An 18583-nucleotide genomic window follows, 5' to 3' on the forward strand; every position below is an offset into this window, starting at 1 on the left:
CAAGATACTGTTTGACAACTTGATTTATTATAGGTGTAATTCAACACTTGACAGATGCCAGAACCATCTGTAAACCAGGTTTGACTTTTTTCTCTTTTACATTAGGAAACCACTGTGGGGTCATAGATGTAGCATGAGAGATTTTTCCAGTCCTGGCCCAATCATGTGTTTCCCACGCTCACTTGACAGTGGTGTGTTGCTGTGCTTGTCTGACCTGCAGCAAAGAAAGGAAATGATCCAAGGACGCAGAACCAAAAACGGCATTGTGGTGGTTCGTTTTGCATGAAGATGTGGCTGGAGATGATAGGTAATAGTTAGACCAGAGGATTAGAGACTCAAGAACTACAAGGTAAGAAACCTGGGAGCAAGAAGCTGTAGGAAAGAAATGAGTATCTAATGGGCCACATGTGAGGGTTTTGTGTCCTGTGTGAAAACTCATCAAAAGGCCTCTCTCCAGTTGTCGTATCTTGTTGATAGTTTTCTCCTGCCCTTATATACACGATGGGCTTTCTTTTTTCTCTAAGAATCTAATCCTGTTTCCCATCTTTATATAAATTCCTCCACATTTACTCATCACTAGCATCTTTTTTTTGCTAGAATCACTTAAGGATTTAATCCATAAAAATATGGTAAGAGCTGTTTCATGCACATAAACATGTAGATTCTGATATAAGAACACCCCCGTGTCCATCCCTCAGCTTGAGAAATGTTGCAAATATGTCACTGAAGTGCTCCCTGTGCATTCCTTCCTGATCTCAGTGACGTCCCTCCTCTCTCCCCTTGAGTGTTTAAAGGATAAGGACAGGCAGAAAAGTAGATGAACTGGATCCTCTTGTTATATAAGGCAATTTCAGTCAAGTCTGAGAATTCAAAACAGAGATACTGATAGAAAAGTGATTGAAAGCCCACGAACATGTAGCACAGGGCACAGATGCACTTCCTCGGTCCCACCGGGAGGATATTCTGCCACTTTGCCAAAAGGTGACCACAACCCCTTGAGGATGGTGTCAGTGATTTTGATTGTAGCATGTGAAAAAGACAGCGTGAAAAGGCGACATCACCTGCGAAGGGACACAACTCTTAATACTTTAAAATCAGAGTTTTCTCCCCTTCCACACCAAACTTTCACCTACTATTTTAGATTCATCAACGCTTTTCCCCAGCTGGCGACTAGAACATGTTATTTCATGAATGCAGTTTGCAATGACAAAGGATAAACTCTGAAGTGGCTAAGTTCTTTCTCAGCTTCTGGTGAATCTCAAATTACTATCATCAATATTGCCCCTAAGCCATGGATACAGTTAATACACTACCTCAACAGTTTTATCTAGAGCTAATGTCAAATGTTTTCTCTGAATCAACTCACCATATAACATTAAAACATCTGTAGCAAAAGACTTTTAAAAGTGATGTAGACGTTGAAATGGATGAGAGCTTTGATGTAAGATTAAAAAAAAATTAATTCAGAAGTGAATTTTTGTGTCAAAAGTAAGAATTTTGAGCCCACACTGCATAATTAGCTTGCAATAGTAAATATGCCAAATATACTAAGGATGTAAATACACACATTCTCAGCAGAGTATATAACATATCAAAAAATAGTATACCATTTATTAGGATAAAAAGAAATTTGTACAAAACATAGGCTTAATTAAAAAAAACTCATGCTACAAGTGTTAATTTGGTTTACAAACTTTTATATAGTCCAAATATGAACATTTTAACAAGCACTTACATTATTGTTTGAGTGAAATAACACATTTCTGCCAACACAGAAACAAATAAATTTAGTCTCCACCTTTTCAAGCTTAAGTAAAAAACAAATATTTAACATACATAAGGCTAGCCTTCCCAACTTTAGTATATATAAATAAAAATGACGTTTAAAAAAAAAAAGTTCTACAAGAGTGAAAAATTATATCAACCTTAAAAACATTTTGGATTTTGGTCAACTCCTAGTCACAGTCACAAAAAACTACTGAATACAAATGGCCAGTGACAGTTAAATTTATGTTTCAACTATAAAGAATTAAACTGAAATGCATTTCACTCTTTCATCTTAGAATGAAACATTATCCTCTCAGAAATAACAGCTCTGTACAGTAGTCTAGCTCCTGAATGAAAATAATGAGCTGAGTTATAATTAAAGGCTGAGAAACCTCTGAAAATTAGCCATACATCAAAGTACTTACATAAGCCCAAATCTTTATCTTAAGAAGTAACACAGGTATCTCCTTTGGAAAGAACACTAAAAATAAATCTTGTAGTCACAACTAGACAAAGCTTTCATTCAGAAATGTTTCTTAAATATCAAATTTCTCTTCACAGACACTATGTCCATTTTCTTCATAATCTTCTCTTGTCACCACCATATCTTCAAAATCATCATTCTCGGATATCAATTTTCCACCTTCCCAAGCATAAGTAATCGGGCTAAAAATAAAGGTAAAATAAATGCAGACGGTTTTATAGAAGCAAAATTCTAGAAGAACAAATTAGGAACTAAACTATTGACAATCTCAATTAAACTTAGTTTAACAAGAAATCATTTAAAGAATGAAATAAGCATAAGCATCATAGGTGTAAAACAAACTCAGAAAAGTAACCTTACTACAATTAAATGTTTATTTTTTTCCCAGTGCCCTAAATTGATGGCTCCTCTTTATCTACTAAAAAATAAGAATATAAATAAAGGATCAAAAATGCCCAAAAGAATAAAAAATAACTGAGTCTAAATTCTGTATGTGACAAGGATAGGAATCCCATCAGTTCGCACAGAAAACCAATAAGTAACTATTTTACAGATTTGGAAAGTGAGGTCAGGTTGAGTCTACCTTTTGAGAAAAAGAAACAGTAGATGTACAATAAAAATTCATTAACTGAAGGAATCGAGACTATTTCTGTGGGTCCCCTGGCCTGCAAAGTGTCCATGATTTGCATTTTATTAAATACAGAAAAAAAATCTAATGCTATATATGCTAAAGGGTACATAAACATTAATGCTCATAAAAATCATTCCCACGACTAATAGTGGTTTATTCTTTTATGATCATGAAAGTGGTTGGATTAAAAAGTCTTCTATTTCATAACTACTGATTTTGAAGAATTCTATGTTAGTTTTAAATTAAAGCTAGAATTAAGAGTCAGGCATGTGGCATCTTGTTTTCAACTCTGCCTCTAAAGACTGGGAAATGGAGTGTTTCTTGTATGTATACTTGTTACGAGCTGCTAACACAAGGGAAAAACTGGATTTTAGTCTGGTCACTGCTATTATGCACTGTAAGGCCTCTGCCAAGTCATGAAGTTTTGCTTTTTAATTTACAAAGTAAAAAATACTAAACAGAATGATCTGTAAGCCTTCCTTACAGCTTTAATTTTTAGAACTAAATGAAATGATACCTGCTTTTCCTCTTAAAACAGGATAGAAGGTAGCCATGAGTTTTCGATATATTAAAAAAAAAGTACAGCTTAATGGTTTAATTCTTCAATATCTTAATGTGAAACTGTGAAGTAATGATGTATCTCAGATAAAGAAAGTATAACCTGGTTACTTCAACTATAAATATGTCTTAGGAATAAGGAGTGACTAACTATAGGGAAGTGATCATATATATTAACGAACACCCATTATGTGCCAACCATTATGTCTGGCACTGTACACACTTCATCTCCATTTAATTCATTGTATTGGAAGGTTTATCATTTTAATTTTTGAGCAAAGGAAAATGACTCTTCAACAGGAGAAATACACCACCCACAGCAGTGGAACTTGCTTTGAACCAGCACTAGACCACTTTATAAATGACTTCCATGATGTATTTCTAGATAAGCCAACACTTACTTTTCAGGCAGCACAACAGAAACCTCATAATCTGTTGGAGTGAGACATCGAACTTCTGAATAAACCCGATCCCTAAATCCTGGGAAAAGGGAATTTCCTCCTGTCAAAACGATGTTCTTAAAAAAATGTGGCTGCATTTCTTTAAAAGAAAAAAAAAAGGAGAAAAGAGAGAAGAAGGCATTAGAAAATCTTATCTTTCTGGGAAGATGGGAGTGAGCGCTTACATGCAAGCAATTAGGGATCACAGTTACCATTTGAAAAACCATATAAGATTGTTTTTATAATCAAATAAGTTGTAATTTATAAGATAATATAATGAGATTATATACAAGTAAAAACAGTCAAGCACACTTTCAAAGAAAGGCTAAGATGAAAGGGTGGACTAGACATTTGACTATAGAATTGAGGCTACGAGAGGTGAAAGGGAAGGGTAGAGAGAAAGTGTAAAGGGGACCCAACAAACCATGACGGAGCACTGTGGGTGCGGTGTGGTCATAGCAAAAGGGGTGTGATCCTATACTCTGATTCATATTCAGTGTTGTAAACCAATGTTACCTCAATAAGAAAATAATTAAATATTTGAAAGATGGAAGAGTTGCACTATTGGATACTTCCTATATACATGCAAGCTATACATGATAACCAAGTTAACATTCTAGTACCAGATGTTTAATAATTATAATTATCCTACTTAAAATGGAGGGGTTCTTACTGTAGAGCTTGAGATTGTCAGTAAGTGTAAGGAAGAAAGCAGGTCCTTTGTGACATTTTAGCTTGGAAGTCCAAATGTTCACATTATCCAGTGAGACATTTCTTGCTAGTACTGACATGTGACGTGAAAACGACATAACAGTCAATAATGTTGAAATAAACAAGCTTATGTTCTACCTCATTTTTTAAAGATTTATTTATGCATACAAAAATTAGGGTAGAGGCCAGAGGTGCAGAGGTGAGAGGATTCAGAGACAGAGTGGGGAACAGAACAGGCAGATCTACCAAAATACACTGCTGAGGAGAGCAGCAGGTCAGATGAGAGGTCTGCCACACCATGTGGGTCACCACCCAGCCAGGGATCGAACTCATGCTGCAGTAGCTGCGAGTAGATTCATAGTGCTGCAATTTAATCCACTGCACCATTAAGGAGTGCCCTGTTCTACTTCATTAAAGTTACATGATGGAAAACAATAGTGCCATAAGGTTAGCCAGTATTAAAAGCCTAGGAACCACAGGGAAAGCTAGCTAATAGGTCCTAGCCATCCTAGCTAATTGCTTCTGTTCACAAAATAGGAGTTCCTTTCTATTGACATTGAGTCTCATGGCACATTAAAACAGTGTAGAACAAAATGTTATATAACTCATGACAACAAACTTGTGTAAAAAAATTAGTTTTGAAATATTAATATGAAAGTACTTAAGAATTCAGGTGATGACATTATGTGGTTTTCTTTTAAAAGATTTATTATTTATTTTTCATTCTTTTATTTTTTTAAACGTAGGACAAGACACTGCATGTACTGTAAGATACACTGCATGTACTAGATTTTCTCCAAAGGCTGTTCCTTATGAACTAAGAAATAAGATGTAATGATGTAAGTTTCAGAGCATTAAAGATTCAGGAGAACCTAGATTCACTATAAAACACCTTACTTCAATTCAATTGAAATAACTTCCTAGATATCCAATTATAACAAATCCAATTATAACAAAAAAAATTATAACAAAATCCAATTATAACAAAAAAAAGTAAACAATCCCATCAACAAAAATAATTACACAGTTAAACAATAAATTCCTGGTGCTCCCCTGGTGGCATGAGGGTTAGGTTTTAGCAGTATTATGCTATCACTAAGGTCAGGCCTGAGCTGACCCACATGGTGCAGCAGACCTCTCCTGACCCGCCCACTGCTCCCCTCAGCTGTGTACTTTGTGGATCTGCCTGTTCTGCTCCCTACTCTGTCTCTGGTCAATCCTCTCACCCCTCTGCACCTCTGGCCTGTACCCCAGGTCTTGTATGCATAAATTTTAAAAAGTAAATCTTTAAATTAATTATAAGTTCCTATTCTGAGTTAAATAAAACTTCTGAAATGTATATGGCAATTTTAATACTCGTGGAGGGAGGGGTGAGTTTCTTGAAACTTAAACAGGTCATAATGACTTTTCCTATATAAAGTTTATAAGATTAAAGCACATCGTGGGACCTGCTAATCTCTGCAAATATAACAGACTTGCCATTTGCTGAAATAATTTAAAAGGAACAAATGAGTTCTCTAGGGTTTATAGAGAAGTCTTACAGTTTTTGAAAAAATATCATTACTCTTCAGTTTTATTTTATTTATTTTTTATATTATTTATTTTTGTTGAACTTACCTTCAGGTAAATTCTGAATTGAATAGACAATAGCTTCTGGAATTCCCATTTCTTGAATGCCTATATCAGAAGGATTAAAAAGTATTTCTGGAACAGCAAATCGCTCATTGGCCAGACGAAGAATCTGTTCCCCAGATTTATATTTTCCACTTAACACCATCTCTTCCCTTGGCTTAAAGAAAAACATGATAAAAATTTAAGCTACACTATCAAGCTCAAATAGTAATTAGTAATACATAATACTAATCTATTAATCATGTCCTTGGAAGTTTCAATAATCTCAAAAAATAAACTAATATGACAGTCCCTCTTTTATGTGGCATAAACCACAAAAATTAATGATAACTGGTTCTAACAGTTACTCGCCCCCAAAATGACAGCTTATTCCACAAATTTCTTTCTTAATATTTACTTATTCATACAGAACTGGGGTACAAGTCAGAGGTGCAGGGCCAGTAAGAGGCTTCACCAGAGACAGAACCGGGAGCAGAACAGGCAGATCGAGGAAGTACACTGCTGAGGGGAGCAGCGGGCCGGTCAGGAGAGGTCTGCCACGCCATGTGGAGCCTGGGAGTTGGGGCCAGGGATGGAACTCGCACTGAAGGGGTAGCTGCTGCTAGCTTGCAGTGCTGTGTTCTAACCCATGCCCCACCAGGGAGGGCCCTACACACATTTTAAAACAGAAAGAAAACAGAGGAATCTGACTTTATCCTGTGCCTGTCACAGCAGATGATTCTGGTTTCTAGCGAATAAAGAGCATACTTTAAGCAAAAAGCATTTATGTCAGAAAATGTTTCACTGTCTGTATCCACTCTCATCTTAGCTATTTAATGGACACCAGGGTGCTATTATTAAGGTAATCCTTTTCCCTTTCATATCTTCAAATTTCAATCCCTATCAAAAATCAGTTCCCGGCCCTCCCTGGTGGAGCACGGGTGAAAGCGCAGCACTGCAAGTGAGCCACAGATGCCTCAGTGCCCGTTCAATCCCGGGCACCGGAGGTGACCACATGGCCAGCAGACCTCTCCAGTCTCCCTGCTGCTCCCCTCAGCAGTGTACTTCATGGATCTGCCTGTTCTGCTCCCCACTGTTTCTGGTGAATCCTCTCACTGCCCCTGCACCTCTCGCCTGTACTCCAGTTCTGTATGCATAAATAGTCTTTTTTTAAAAAGTTCTTAGAAAAAATCATTCTAAGCATAATATTGAATAAATAAAAAAATATTCTAAGCATAATATTCCAATACTCTAAAAATAAGGAGAACTATGAATCACTTTAACATAATTAAATTCATAGTAATAATCAGAAATATATTATTCCTTCATAAACATTATTCTTCATAACAGAATGGAAATTATATCCTGTGAATCTGCATATTCATTTAGAAAGTGATTTGACTTGAGTTAAAGGATAAAACTATTTTTGTCAATACTTAAAATAACCTGAGTCAGATGTAGACATGGAAAATTTCAGTAGACTTTTCTGTCTAGTTCATAGGCCTGATTTTACAGAAGACAATCATGTGTGACTTACCCAGGTTCAAATATCTAACTAGGAAAAGAGTCAGGACTAAGTACCTTTGTTTAATGTTAGCTCTCATCATTAATCATTGATATGTAACTTGGAACTACAAGTTGTCTCTGAATCTGGAACTACAAGTAGTTCCTGTTTCTAATACAATTCAAAAAGATTTTAGCTACAAACAAATGAAATAATTTATAAGGGCGACTAGCAGTTGCTATTTTAGTGAATATAAACCATGGTTACCACACAGATCCTATAACTTGCAAAAATACTGCAGACATTGTTATTACTACCATCATCAGTGCTAAAAAATGAAACAGTTTTTCCCCAAATATTTGAAAATATTATTGAATAAATTATCAAAAACCAAGTTTTAATATCTTAAGTTTAAAGTCTCTCAAATATAGTTCTTTTTCACTTTACATAGTATTATCACTTTTCTAATTTCATAAACATTTATCAACTCTGAAAGTTGTTGCATGTATATCTGATAACAATGAAAAGTTAATCAAGTATTAAATTCAATACATTTCAGGATTAATTCTAATATACATATATAAACAGTTTCTAAATCTTAATAGTTATTAAGCTACAAGTATTTAACATGTGGGAAAGTATAAGGTTTTTTTTTTTAAATTTATTTATTTGTGCATACAGAAGTGGGGTACAGGCCAGAGACTCAGGGGTGGCGAAAGACTTCACCAGAGACACAGTGGGGAGCAGAACAGGCAGATCGACTAAGTACACTGCTGAGGGGAGCAGCGGGCGGGCCAGGAGAGGTCTGCCACACCATGTGGTCACCTCTGGGGCAGGTGGGAATCGAACTCATGCGGAAGTGGTTTCAACTTCTTAGTGCAGTGCTTTAACCCACTGCGCCACCAGGGAGGGCCGAAAGTATAAGGTTTTTAACATTAATTGACAAAGTAAAGATTATACCATTAGCTCGGAAATAAACACTAGATAAACTATTCCAACACCTGGCAAAAGTTCAGTCTCAGTCGATATAGTAAAGTACACAAGTAACAAGGTGACTATATTGAATTCATAACCAGATTCTGCTTACAAAGTCAATGGCCAGTAAAAGAACTGCAAACTTTAGGCAGCTTATGATTACTTTTTTTTTTCTCTTCAAAGGTGATGAGTGAAACAATGGTCTGGTGGGGGAACAATCACACCTGTATTGGCTCATGGTATAAGGTGAAGGTTTGAGAAAATGTGGCTTATGAAAGGGAAGGAAGAAACCGGCTGAATTTAGCAGATACTGTCAAATAAGCAGATAGGCTGTCAGATGCAGGGCAGGGAAGAACTAACTATGTGTTTAAAAAAGAAAAAGATTCTCAAACCTAGCTGACATAGTTAAATCATTTAAAAGAGATTTTTTTTCTCCTTAAGATTTATGTTTAAAGTCTTCAAATAATCCTAATTACTATTTTATTTTGGCATTCAAGATAAAGTTCTTGGCACATTGGATTTTGCCCTTTTCAGCTTTATTAGGACAAATATGAATAAAATTCAACCCTTGGTCAACTATGTCAATCCTAGTTCAAATCAGGCAAATAACCAATTCACACTGTATTTAAAGTAATTCTTAAGTAAACAGATAAAAGCAACCATGATATTAAGTAAGGACACTGTTTATCTCCAGATTGAGGATTTTTAAATTACCTTACAAAAGCCTTTTTTAATTGTACTGAAGTCAGGTAAAACATAGTCTATCATGACTGTGTTTTCTTCTCCTTTCAACCTGGGAAACAAAAGAGACTTATGAAATATTTTAACTTTGTAGGATTACCTAAGGACTGACTTCCCAACTCTTAGATTACCATCATACGTACTTTGCAATATCCATGTCTCTGTAAAAATCCTGAGACACATAACATACATCTTCTTTCACCTGATTAATCACATGTGTTTCATCCATGACATGTAGCTGCCTACACAAATAAAAATTATAAAATTTGTAATGAAAAGTGAAAATATTTTTGCAGAGATTTTCACATAACTGATTTTTGTAGTATTAAATTCTTGAGTATAAAATATTTTTCATTTTATACTCATTTCCATATCTTACTTAAGGACTGCTTCAATTTGCAAAGAATTAAAAACCTTAAGTGGTAAGCTTTTTCTAATTAACATGATGCCATAGTTTATTTGAGACACTGAATGAAATATTGCTAAAGGTCTTAACTACTTGTACTTTGTTTTGTACTTTCTTTCCAATTATATAGAAGGATTATGAATCAGCACAGAGCACCTAGCATATGGTATGCTTAATACTTGATGTGAGTCACAGAAAACATGGACTTAATGCATAATATAAAGATGCTTAAAAAACAAGCAAAAATATGAGACTGTTTACTTTGAATATTTTTCTCCACATATTTACATTTTTTGGTTTAAACTAAACATCTCATGAACATTTTCTTATGCTATTGCATAGTCCTTAAAAATATGATTTTTTTTACTCCCTTATAATATTCAGTTGAAGGAATCTAATAAAATGGATTTATCAATGTTCTTAATATTGGAAGTTTAGGTCAAGGAAGAAAGGTACTTGAGCATTTATAAACATGGACTTTGGAGTCAGATTAGGTTTAACTACAACTTATCATTCAAGTTACTTTATTTCTTTGGAATTCAACCTCTTCAACCTTTGTAAGGTAATAAAATCACCTACTTAACAGAGCTCTAAAAAGTAAATAACTGTGATCACATATTGTAAAGTGTTTAGATAGTCCCTATGGTCAAAAAAAATTCTTCACTTTATGCTTTCTGCTTTTGCAATAACATTTACGTATACACCATATTTCACCATCTCGAAGGATTACTATTGTACAAACGATAAGATAATATGCTAATTCAAGCATGATAATTGGAAGGTGCCAACCAAATGGAGGGGTCATCCCAGTTTCAGAGGTTGCAATGTGAATCAGAATCAATGAAAGATAGGTATTCTGATCTATATCTGACTGCCTCATTATTTATTCATGTTCTAGGACACAGAATAAGAAATACTTTTAGTCCCTTGTAATACTGCCAAATTGTTTACCAGAAAAGTAATTTCAAGTTACACTTTGATTGGTAGCAAGTAAGAGTGCCCAAATCATCTTTTGATAATAATTCTATTACTTTGGGTTGTAAAAATGGTAATTTAATAGCATTTGTTCTACTAGGAAGTACTATGAGGAAGTACTATGAGGAATTACCATCTGTTTTGTTAACTAATTCATCCATGCCAAGCTCCCAAATAAACATTCAGTAAATACATACTAAATTAAATCTGTGATTACTGTGGCATTTAACATTTTTCCCTGTCTAAGAATTACCCATTTATATCCTTTATCTGTAAGTAACTTTAAGAGCTCTTATTATATTTAAGATAAATCTGTATCCTACTTGTTTCAGGTTTATTTTGCAGATTTATGTTTAAGTTTTGTTTGCAACAGCTTTTGATGTACATAAAGTTTTAAAATTTAACAAGTTTCAACACAAAAGCTGGTGAAATCTACCCTGTTTGAATTCACTGGTCTCCCAGGCTAGAAGGAAACAGAAGGGTGGATTAAGATGTAGTAATATTTCTCTTGAACTTTTGATTTCTTGGGTGTGTTCACTTTTTGAAAACTCAGTTTTGTAATCATGGTTTGTATATTTTTCTGTATGTATGTTTCACTTCAATGTCAAGTTTATACCCCCTACTCCAATAAGAACTGGGGTATAGGCCAGAGACGGGGGAGGTGAGAGGATTCACCAGAGAAATAATGGGAAGCAGAACAGGAGGATTTACTGCTAAGGGGAACAACAGGTGAGACAGGAGAGGTCTGCTGTGTCATATGTGGGTCAGCTCCCTGGCAGGGATCCAACTCAGGCTGTAGCAGTGATAGCACTAAGACTTAATCCTGAGGCCCTTAAAGTTTATTTATTTATGTTTTAAAGTTGTATATAGGAAAAGTATTTTTTATTTTTTCTATTATAGTGTTATTTTTCTATAAATATATTTCTGTTTTTATGCTTTCCAATTTAAATATTTTATTACAGTTTTCCATTTAAGTCTTAAATCCATTTGAATTTTGCCTTAATGCATGATGCAAAATTTTTTGAAAATTTCCCCAAACTTTATCCTTTCATGTATACTTAATCTCCTGGTTTTTTTTTTTTTAATTTTGTTTTTGCATAGAAGAACTGAAGTATAGGCCAGAGGTGGGGGGTGTAGGGCATGGGTGAAGGATTCACCAGAGACAAGTGAGGAGTAGAACAGGTGATTATACTGAACTACACTGCTAATTGGAGCAGTGGGAGAGACAGGAAAATGCCTGCTGTGCCATCTGGGTCACCTCCTTTGCTGGGGTCAACTCATACTGCAGTGGCTACGGATAGCTTCAAAGTGCTGAGGATAACCCACTGCACTGCAAGGGAAACCCACATGATGCTATTTTTAAAGCAGTAATTTAAAATTGCACAACTGAAGTTACAAATAAAAGTTAAAAATAGGGCCCTCCTTGGTAGTGCAAGATCTAAAGTTTCAGCATTTTTGAAGCTGTCACCAGCCATTGTAGCATAAGTTCAATCCCCAGCCAGGAAGCAATCCACATGGCACAGACTTCTCCTGGCCTGCCCACTACACCCCTTAGCAGTCTATTTCAGTAAATCTCCCTGTTCTTGCTTCCCATTCTGACTCTTGGTGAATCCTCTCACCTCCCACAACTCTGACCTACACTCCAGTTCTTGCATGCACAAATAAATCTTTTTTAAAAAGTTAAAAATAAGTTACTTTACATTAAAAAGTTCATTGCAAGCACCCCATCCTCCCAAAGAATCCAAATTAAGTATTACCTGTACGATATGATCTCCTTTAGATGATTAGTTAGGAGTTTTCCTCCCACATTTATCCTAAAAAGAAAATTCAAACTTGATGCAGTTATCATTCATTTCACAGTTTTATCCCAAGAAACATCATGAAAATTAAATGCAACTCACCGAATAATTGCTTCCTTTTTCTTTTTACTTCTACAATAAGGAACTATATGTGTAAAGGAGTATCCACTATCTACAATGATACAGCATAATTCGGAAGGATTATCTCGGAAATACCTATGTGCACTGAGAGCCCCAGCTATTTGAAAAAAAGAAAGAAAAAAAAATCCATTACATGAAAGTATAGTTAATGTTTTTGAAAGATGTAGTTATTTATGTTGCAAGAACTGGGTTACAGGCGAGCAGTGTGGGGGTTGAGAGGATTCAACAGAGACAGAGTGGGGAGCAGAACTGGCAGATCTGCTCCTGGATCTAAATCACCACTGCTTGGATAACATTTTCCTTTGTAAGAAGAAATGTTAATTTAAGATAACATAATTCTTTCACAAAGTCTTTGCAGTGTTTAAGTTTTAAAAATCACACTTTTGTGGTGTTTTTAAACTTTGTTATCAGTTTATAAAAGTATTCATTTCATGGCTTATAATAATTATTTTAACATCAGTTAATTTTTCCTGGGATTTATTATTTGCTGGGTACCATTCTAAACTGAGTTTGTATGTTTTAAGCCTCACAAAAATCTTACGTTACAGATGCATAAACTGAGGCACAAAGATTTAAATAGTGTGTGCAAAGTCATGCAACTAGAAAGTAACAGTCTAGGTAGAGGAACTCTAGAGCAAGGTTTCTCATCCTCAAAACTAATGCTTTTGGGGCGAGATAATGCTGGAATTGTAAAATGTTTAGCAGCCTTTTAGGAAGTAGATGCCAATACCAACCAGTTTTGATTGAAATAAAACAACCAGTTAAACAACCAATCATGTGGCCAAACATTGCCTAATGTCTCGCAATGAGCAAAATCATCCTTGCTTCAGAATACTATCTAAAAGATTATGCTGTTAACGATTATACTATATTGCTCATATTGATGTAAATTCTGCAAACTAAATATTTGATTACTTTCACTCTTGAGTCATGTAATTCTAACCTTTAATAAACTTGTCTTTGGATGATGTTTACAATTTTCCCTCATATCGGCAGCCTGAGCTATTAACATTATTTCAATCAATAATAATAATAATAGCAAACACATCAGCAATAGAAAAGATGACTCAGGAATGATCATATTTCAATGACTAGAAATATTAGGAAAAAGTATATTAATAAAAATATGAGGTAAAAGATCTGCCTACATAATCTCCAAAGGCCCACTTGGTTTTTAAATTCCTTATTTTATTTCCTCCAAATCTAAAAGAATGTCAATATTCTGGGATTTTATATGTTTATGTACTAGCCTATTTATACATATTCACATATTCAATTTCAATCAAAATTTTAGCTCACCATTTACTCGTAATACTGCTTGAAACTGGTATTCTTCAAATAGTATTTCATTCATTGATTCTTGAATTGAAGTAAAGTTAAAATAGGGTTCTGTGATAATAATGTTAGTATCTAAAAAATCAACCTAGGAGGAAAAAAATCCAAATAGTTCATACCTTTGTAGTTATAAAAAATGTTTTAATTATACAAACAAATTTACTTAGTCCTTAAAATAATCCTAGGGTACAGGTATTAGTGACATAGTTAGGATTTAAAACCAGAGAGTTTACAAAAATCAATGTACTTTAAGTACATTAAGGGTTATTAACCCTTGAAATGGCAGCATTTAGAAAATAGTACTCTCAAATCATTTAAAGGTAATTATGCATGATATAACTACAAGTATAGGTACTGTTATTTTTGCATTTAAAAGTTAAAAGGTGAGAAGTTTAGGAGTAAGGAATGTTGACACAATTCTTTCCTATAACTTGTTAAGCATTAAATATTGAACTTTCCTTACTATATATAGTCACATTATAGACTTTAAAGCATAAAATTTTCATGTTGTAAGAAGTCACATATTCATACGTAGGTAAAATACTTATTGTGAAAATAAAAATGAGTGAGTCCAATGATAATAGAAATCTGAAGAAATTTTAATCTTAAATTTCATACAAGCTCTTCTCAATCTGAAATTACATTTCAAAATTATATTCATTAGCATTTATTTATTATTTAGAAAGTCAAAGCTAGGAACATTATGTCAAGTGAACTAAAATACTAGAAACATTTTAAAGTTTATAAATCTTAAAGTATAAATTCTAATTTTTTATATGAATAAGACATGGAAATAGAAATTTAATACATACTCCAATTTGTTACCTGATACATTTCTTTTCCAAAGAGATAATCCCAAACTTGTCTTTGAACATCCCAATTCACCAAGTAGCCCTAAAAATTTTTTACAGATTTTAATTATCAGAATATTTGAACAATTTATTTAAAAATCAGATTAATATATTTTAAATTACTGATTTCTCTCTAATGAGGTTACTTTTACCAGGCTAAAGCTGTTTCTACCTCAAATCAATTATATTGATGTTTTTGTCCTTTTAAAAGTTAAAAAAAATTACAAATTAAAGTAACCAAAATGAAAAGAGCTGAAAAGACAAACCAATATGTAGAGATGCCTCTCCATACTTTTCTTTAATGTGTTCACTACATTTAGTTTTAACATAAATCAGATTCTGTACTGATAATCAGTAATGAAATCATGACTGTTTATTTTTTAAGATTTATTTATGCATACGAGAACAGAAATGGGGGGTATTGAGAGGATTCACTAAAGACAAAGTAGGGAACAGAACAGGTAGATCTACTGTAATACACTGCTGAGGAGAGCAGCAGGGGAATCAGCTGCAGTCTGTCTGCTATACCATGTGGGTCAGCTCCCAGGCCAGGGATTGAACTTGTGCTGCAGTGGCTGCAGATAGCTTCACAGTGCTGACACTTAATCCCTTGTGCCACCATGGAGGCCCCATGATTGTTTATTTTTAACAGAACAACTTAATTTCAATTTTCCATTTTAATAAGATTTTTATTTAGAATTCAAACATCTAAAAATACTTTCATCTAAAAATACTTTCATATATGAGCTTACATATACATTTTTAAATAATCTGTAATGCTTGAAATGGCATACTGCATTACCTTCTGAAAAGGAAGAATATAAAAAAGTCCAGATGGGTCTTTTATTTCATCTATCTGGTTAGCAGTAAAAGTTTTAAGACGTGCCGTTTTTGACCTAAACTGACAGTTAGGAATAACCCTATAAAAAAGAAAAACAAATAATTATTCTTTAAATACTTAGTTTTTTTTTTTAAAGATTTATTTATTCATACAGAATTGGGGTACAGGCCAGAGATGCGGAGGGTGAGAGGCTTCACCAGAGACAGAGTGGGGAGCAGAACAGGCAGATCAACGAAGTACACTGCTGAGGGGAGCAGTGGGCGGGTCAGGAGAGGTCTGCCTCGCCATGTGGATCTCCTCGGGGCAGACAGGAATCGAACTCATGCGGAAGTGGCTTAAGCTTCTCAGTGCTGTGCTTCAACCCGCTGCGCCACCAGGGAGGGCCTAAATACTTAGTTTTTAACAATATATTTATTGATAAAGATTGATTGATTTATGAATACAAGAGCTGGGGTATAAGCTCTTGGGGTATAAGCTCTTGGGGTATAAGCTCAGAGGTGGGGGGTGGAGGTGAGAGGATTCCCAGAGACAGAGTGGGAAGCAGAACAGGATCTACTGAAATACACTGTTCATGGTGAGCAGCAGGCAAGACAGGAGAGGTCTGCTGCACCCTGTGGGTCAGCTCCCTGGCCTGGGATGGAACTTGTGCTCCAGTGGCTGCAGTGGCTGCAGGTAGCTTCATAGTGTTAACACTTAATCGCTAGACCACTTAAAAAAGCCTTTTTTTTTTTTTAAGTTTCCAGTATGTAACAGGTTTTATAATAAACCTTTTATCTTTCCCAAGTAATCTTCAAAAACCCTTAAAGGTATAGGTTTTTGTTTTGCTACCACATCAAATCTGTAAATAGAGCACTTTGTCTTCTTACCACGCACATCTAATTTACTCCAGACCCTTGCTGCGTCAAAGGATAAGAACAATGAAACACCACTGTTTTCCAGAAGGCAGTAACAACTCAAATACCCAAGTAGGTTGTTTGTCCTCGCTTAAAAAGAAGAGAAGGGGGAAGGGGTGTGTGTGGAAATCCTCTGATTATGCCAGAAGAAATGCATGACTTTAAATCTGATTATTCGAACATACATATTCACGAATATACACTTAGTGCATGCCACTGTGGTATGTCTGCTTAACTATCAACCAGGTGAGCAAACAGCACTTCAAAGGGCTTAGCTAAAAAGCCTTTAAAGCTTCCAGTCACTAAGCCTGGCTTCGACACTTTTTTGGATCATGAAGTCCTTTGAGGATCTGGTGGTACTGCAGTCACGTCACCACGGAAAAGCAGCCCTGCATCCCCGATTATCGAGACCTTAGCGCCAAGGACCCGTCAAACACCGCTTCTGCGGAAGACTATTTTCTAGCGCAATTTCCTGTTATGAAGCGAAATACACGTCCTACTTCCGGGCCGCGTAGCAGAAAATTAACTCCGACACCGCGATCCAACGCGCCGGCTCCGAAACGAGCATCCCGCCCCCTCCCCCACCGCCCCCAAGGGGGGACGCGCGGGGGCGTCGAGCGTCCCCGGATATCCTGATCTGAAGCGCCTCTCGTTAAACTACAAGCGTATGTGGAGATCGAGGCCTGCGGAGGACGCGAATACTTACGAAACATTCTCATGGCTGTAACCGATCTTGGCGTTGTAGGCGCCGTTGTCCAACACAAGAGTTGTCATTTCAGCGGGAGCCACGCCGCCGTCGCGCTCCCTGCCACCCCCCTTCTGCTCACGCTTTTTCCGGCGCTCTATGGTCTTCCAGGGTAGAGCGTTTGGGCGCGTTTCCGGTGTCCCTTAGCAACGGAGGACGCCGGAAGCCAGAGCCTGCGTGAGCTCCGACTCGTCCCCGGGAGTCCCTTAGAGCTTCCCAGCCTGACTCGTTAAATTGTGATGGGATCCTGTGCTCGCATCGGCAGCACATACACTAAATTGTGATGGATGCAGCCGTTAAGTGCTTTTTCGCCCACTGTGTATTTGTCCTTTACTTCACAAGTTAACTGCACGTTTTTTCCAAACCCAAAGGCGAACCAGCTGGTGGTGTGTTCAATAGTCTTTTTCAGACGATGACGTTTTCTAAAGAATAAAGTACGAAACCGTAGATACAGCAAGGAATTGGATGAAGTCTCTCCCCTGCGTGCCAATAGTAGGAATCAAACACCCTGAATTGTATGACCTTTCCACGTGCGCTTATATTCTCCCCGTTTGCTTTTTTGACAGACCGGATACTTTTTCTCATCTTAAAGTCTTCTTGACATCTTATACACTCTCTGTGACACTTCTTGAACCAAGGTACTTTTCCTAATTAGTCCTGTAATACCCTGAGCCAATTCCCATATGTCTAAATGGCTTAGAGAATGAATTTTGTATTGGAATCCAGAATCTGCAACTGAATGGCTGTGCACCCTTGGCTGAAGAAAACAATGACTAATAGGAAGCATTTAATGTTTTTGGATTGACAAAAAAAAAAAAGAAAAATTGGGACATCTTGGTTGCGCATGGGTTAAGTCACAGCTCTCTGAAGCAATCACAAGCCACTATTTGTATCCCAGGCAGGGAGCTAACTTATGTGGTGTAGCAGACCTCTCCTGTCTCATCACAGGAGTAAACCACCCTCAGTAGTGGTTTTAGTGGATCCTCCCATCCCACCCCACCTCTGATCTACACCCCAGTTCTTGTATGTACAATATATCTTTTTTTTAAAAGGTATCCAATTGAGTTTAAAGATCTAGTTGACATCACTCCATCTAGGAATTCTATAAAAAGAAAGATTTTTGTAGTCAGAGGATGAGACAAAAAAAAAGATTATTTCTGACATAGCTACTTTTT

The 18583-nt window shown here is 35.9% G+C and overlaps 1 protein-coding gene across 2 annotated transcripts; it reads right to left on the bottom strand.

The window, feature by feature from the left end:
• Positions 1-1598: 1598 nt before the first annotated feature.
• Positions 1599-17487, bottom strand: ACTR6 (ARP6 actin-related protein 6 homolog (yeast)). Of its 2 annotated transcripts, none has more exons than XM_004675768.2 (11): positions 17370-17487; positions 15732-15849; positions 14904-14972; positions 14043-14166; positions 12705-12840; positions 12561-12617; positions 9566-9664; positions 9396-9474; positions 6209-6380; positions 3842-3980; positions 1599-2433 (listed from the first exon to the last, which is right to left on the bottom strand). In XM_004675768.2, the coding sequence occupies exons 1-11, from the start codon at positions 17435-17437 to the stop codon at positions 2304-2306; spliced, it is 1191 nt and encodes a 396-aa protein (XP_004675825.1). In that variant the 5' UTR covers positions 17438-17487; the 3' UTR covers positions 1599-2303. The 2 variants fall into 2 exon arrangements, with proteins under 2 accessions (XP_004675825.1, XP_012590504.1); XM_012735050.1 differs by lacking the exon at positions 1599-2433 and adding an exon at positions 2639-2834.
• Positions 17488-18583: the final 1096 nt, after the last annotated feature.

This window comes from Condylura cristata, unplaced genomic scaffold (assembly GCF_000260355.1).
Source record: "Condylura cristata isolate star-nosed mole 26May11 unplaced genomic scaffold, ConCri1.0 scaffold00004, whole genome shotgun sequence".
In the NCBI taxonomy this organism is placed as follows: Eukaryota; Metazoa; Chordata; class Mammalia; order Eulipotyphla; family Talpidae; genus Condylura; species Condylura cristata.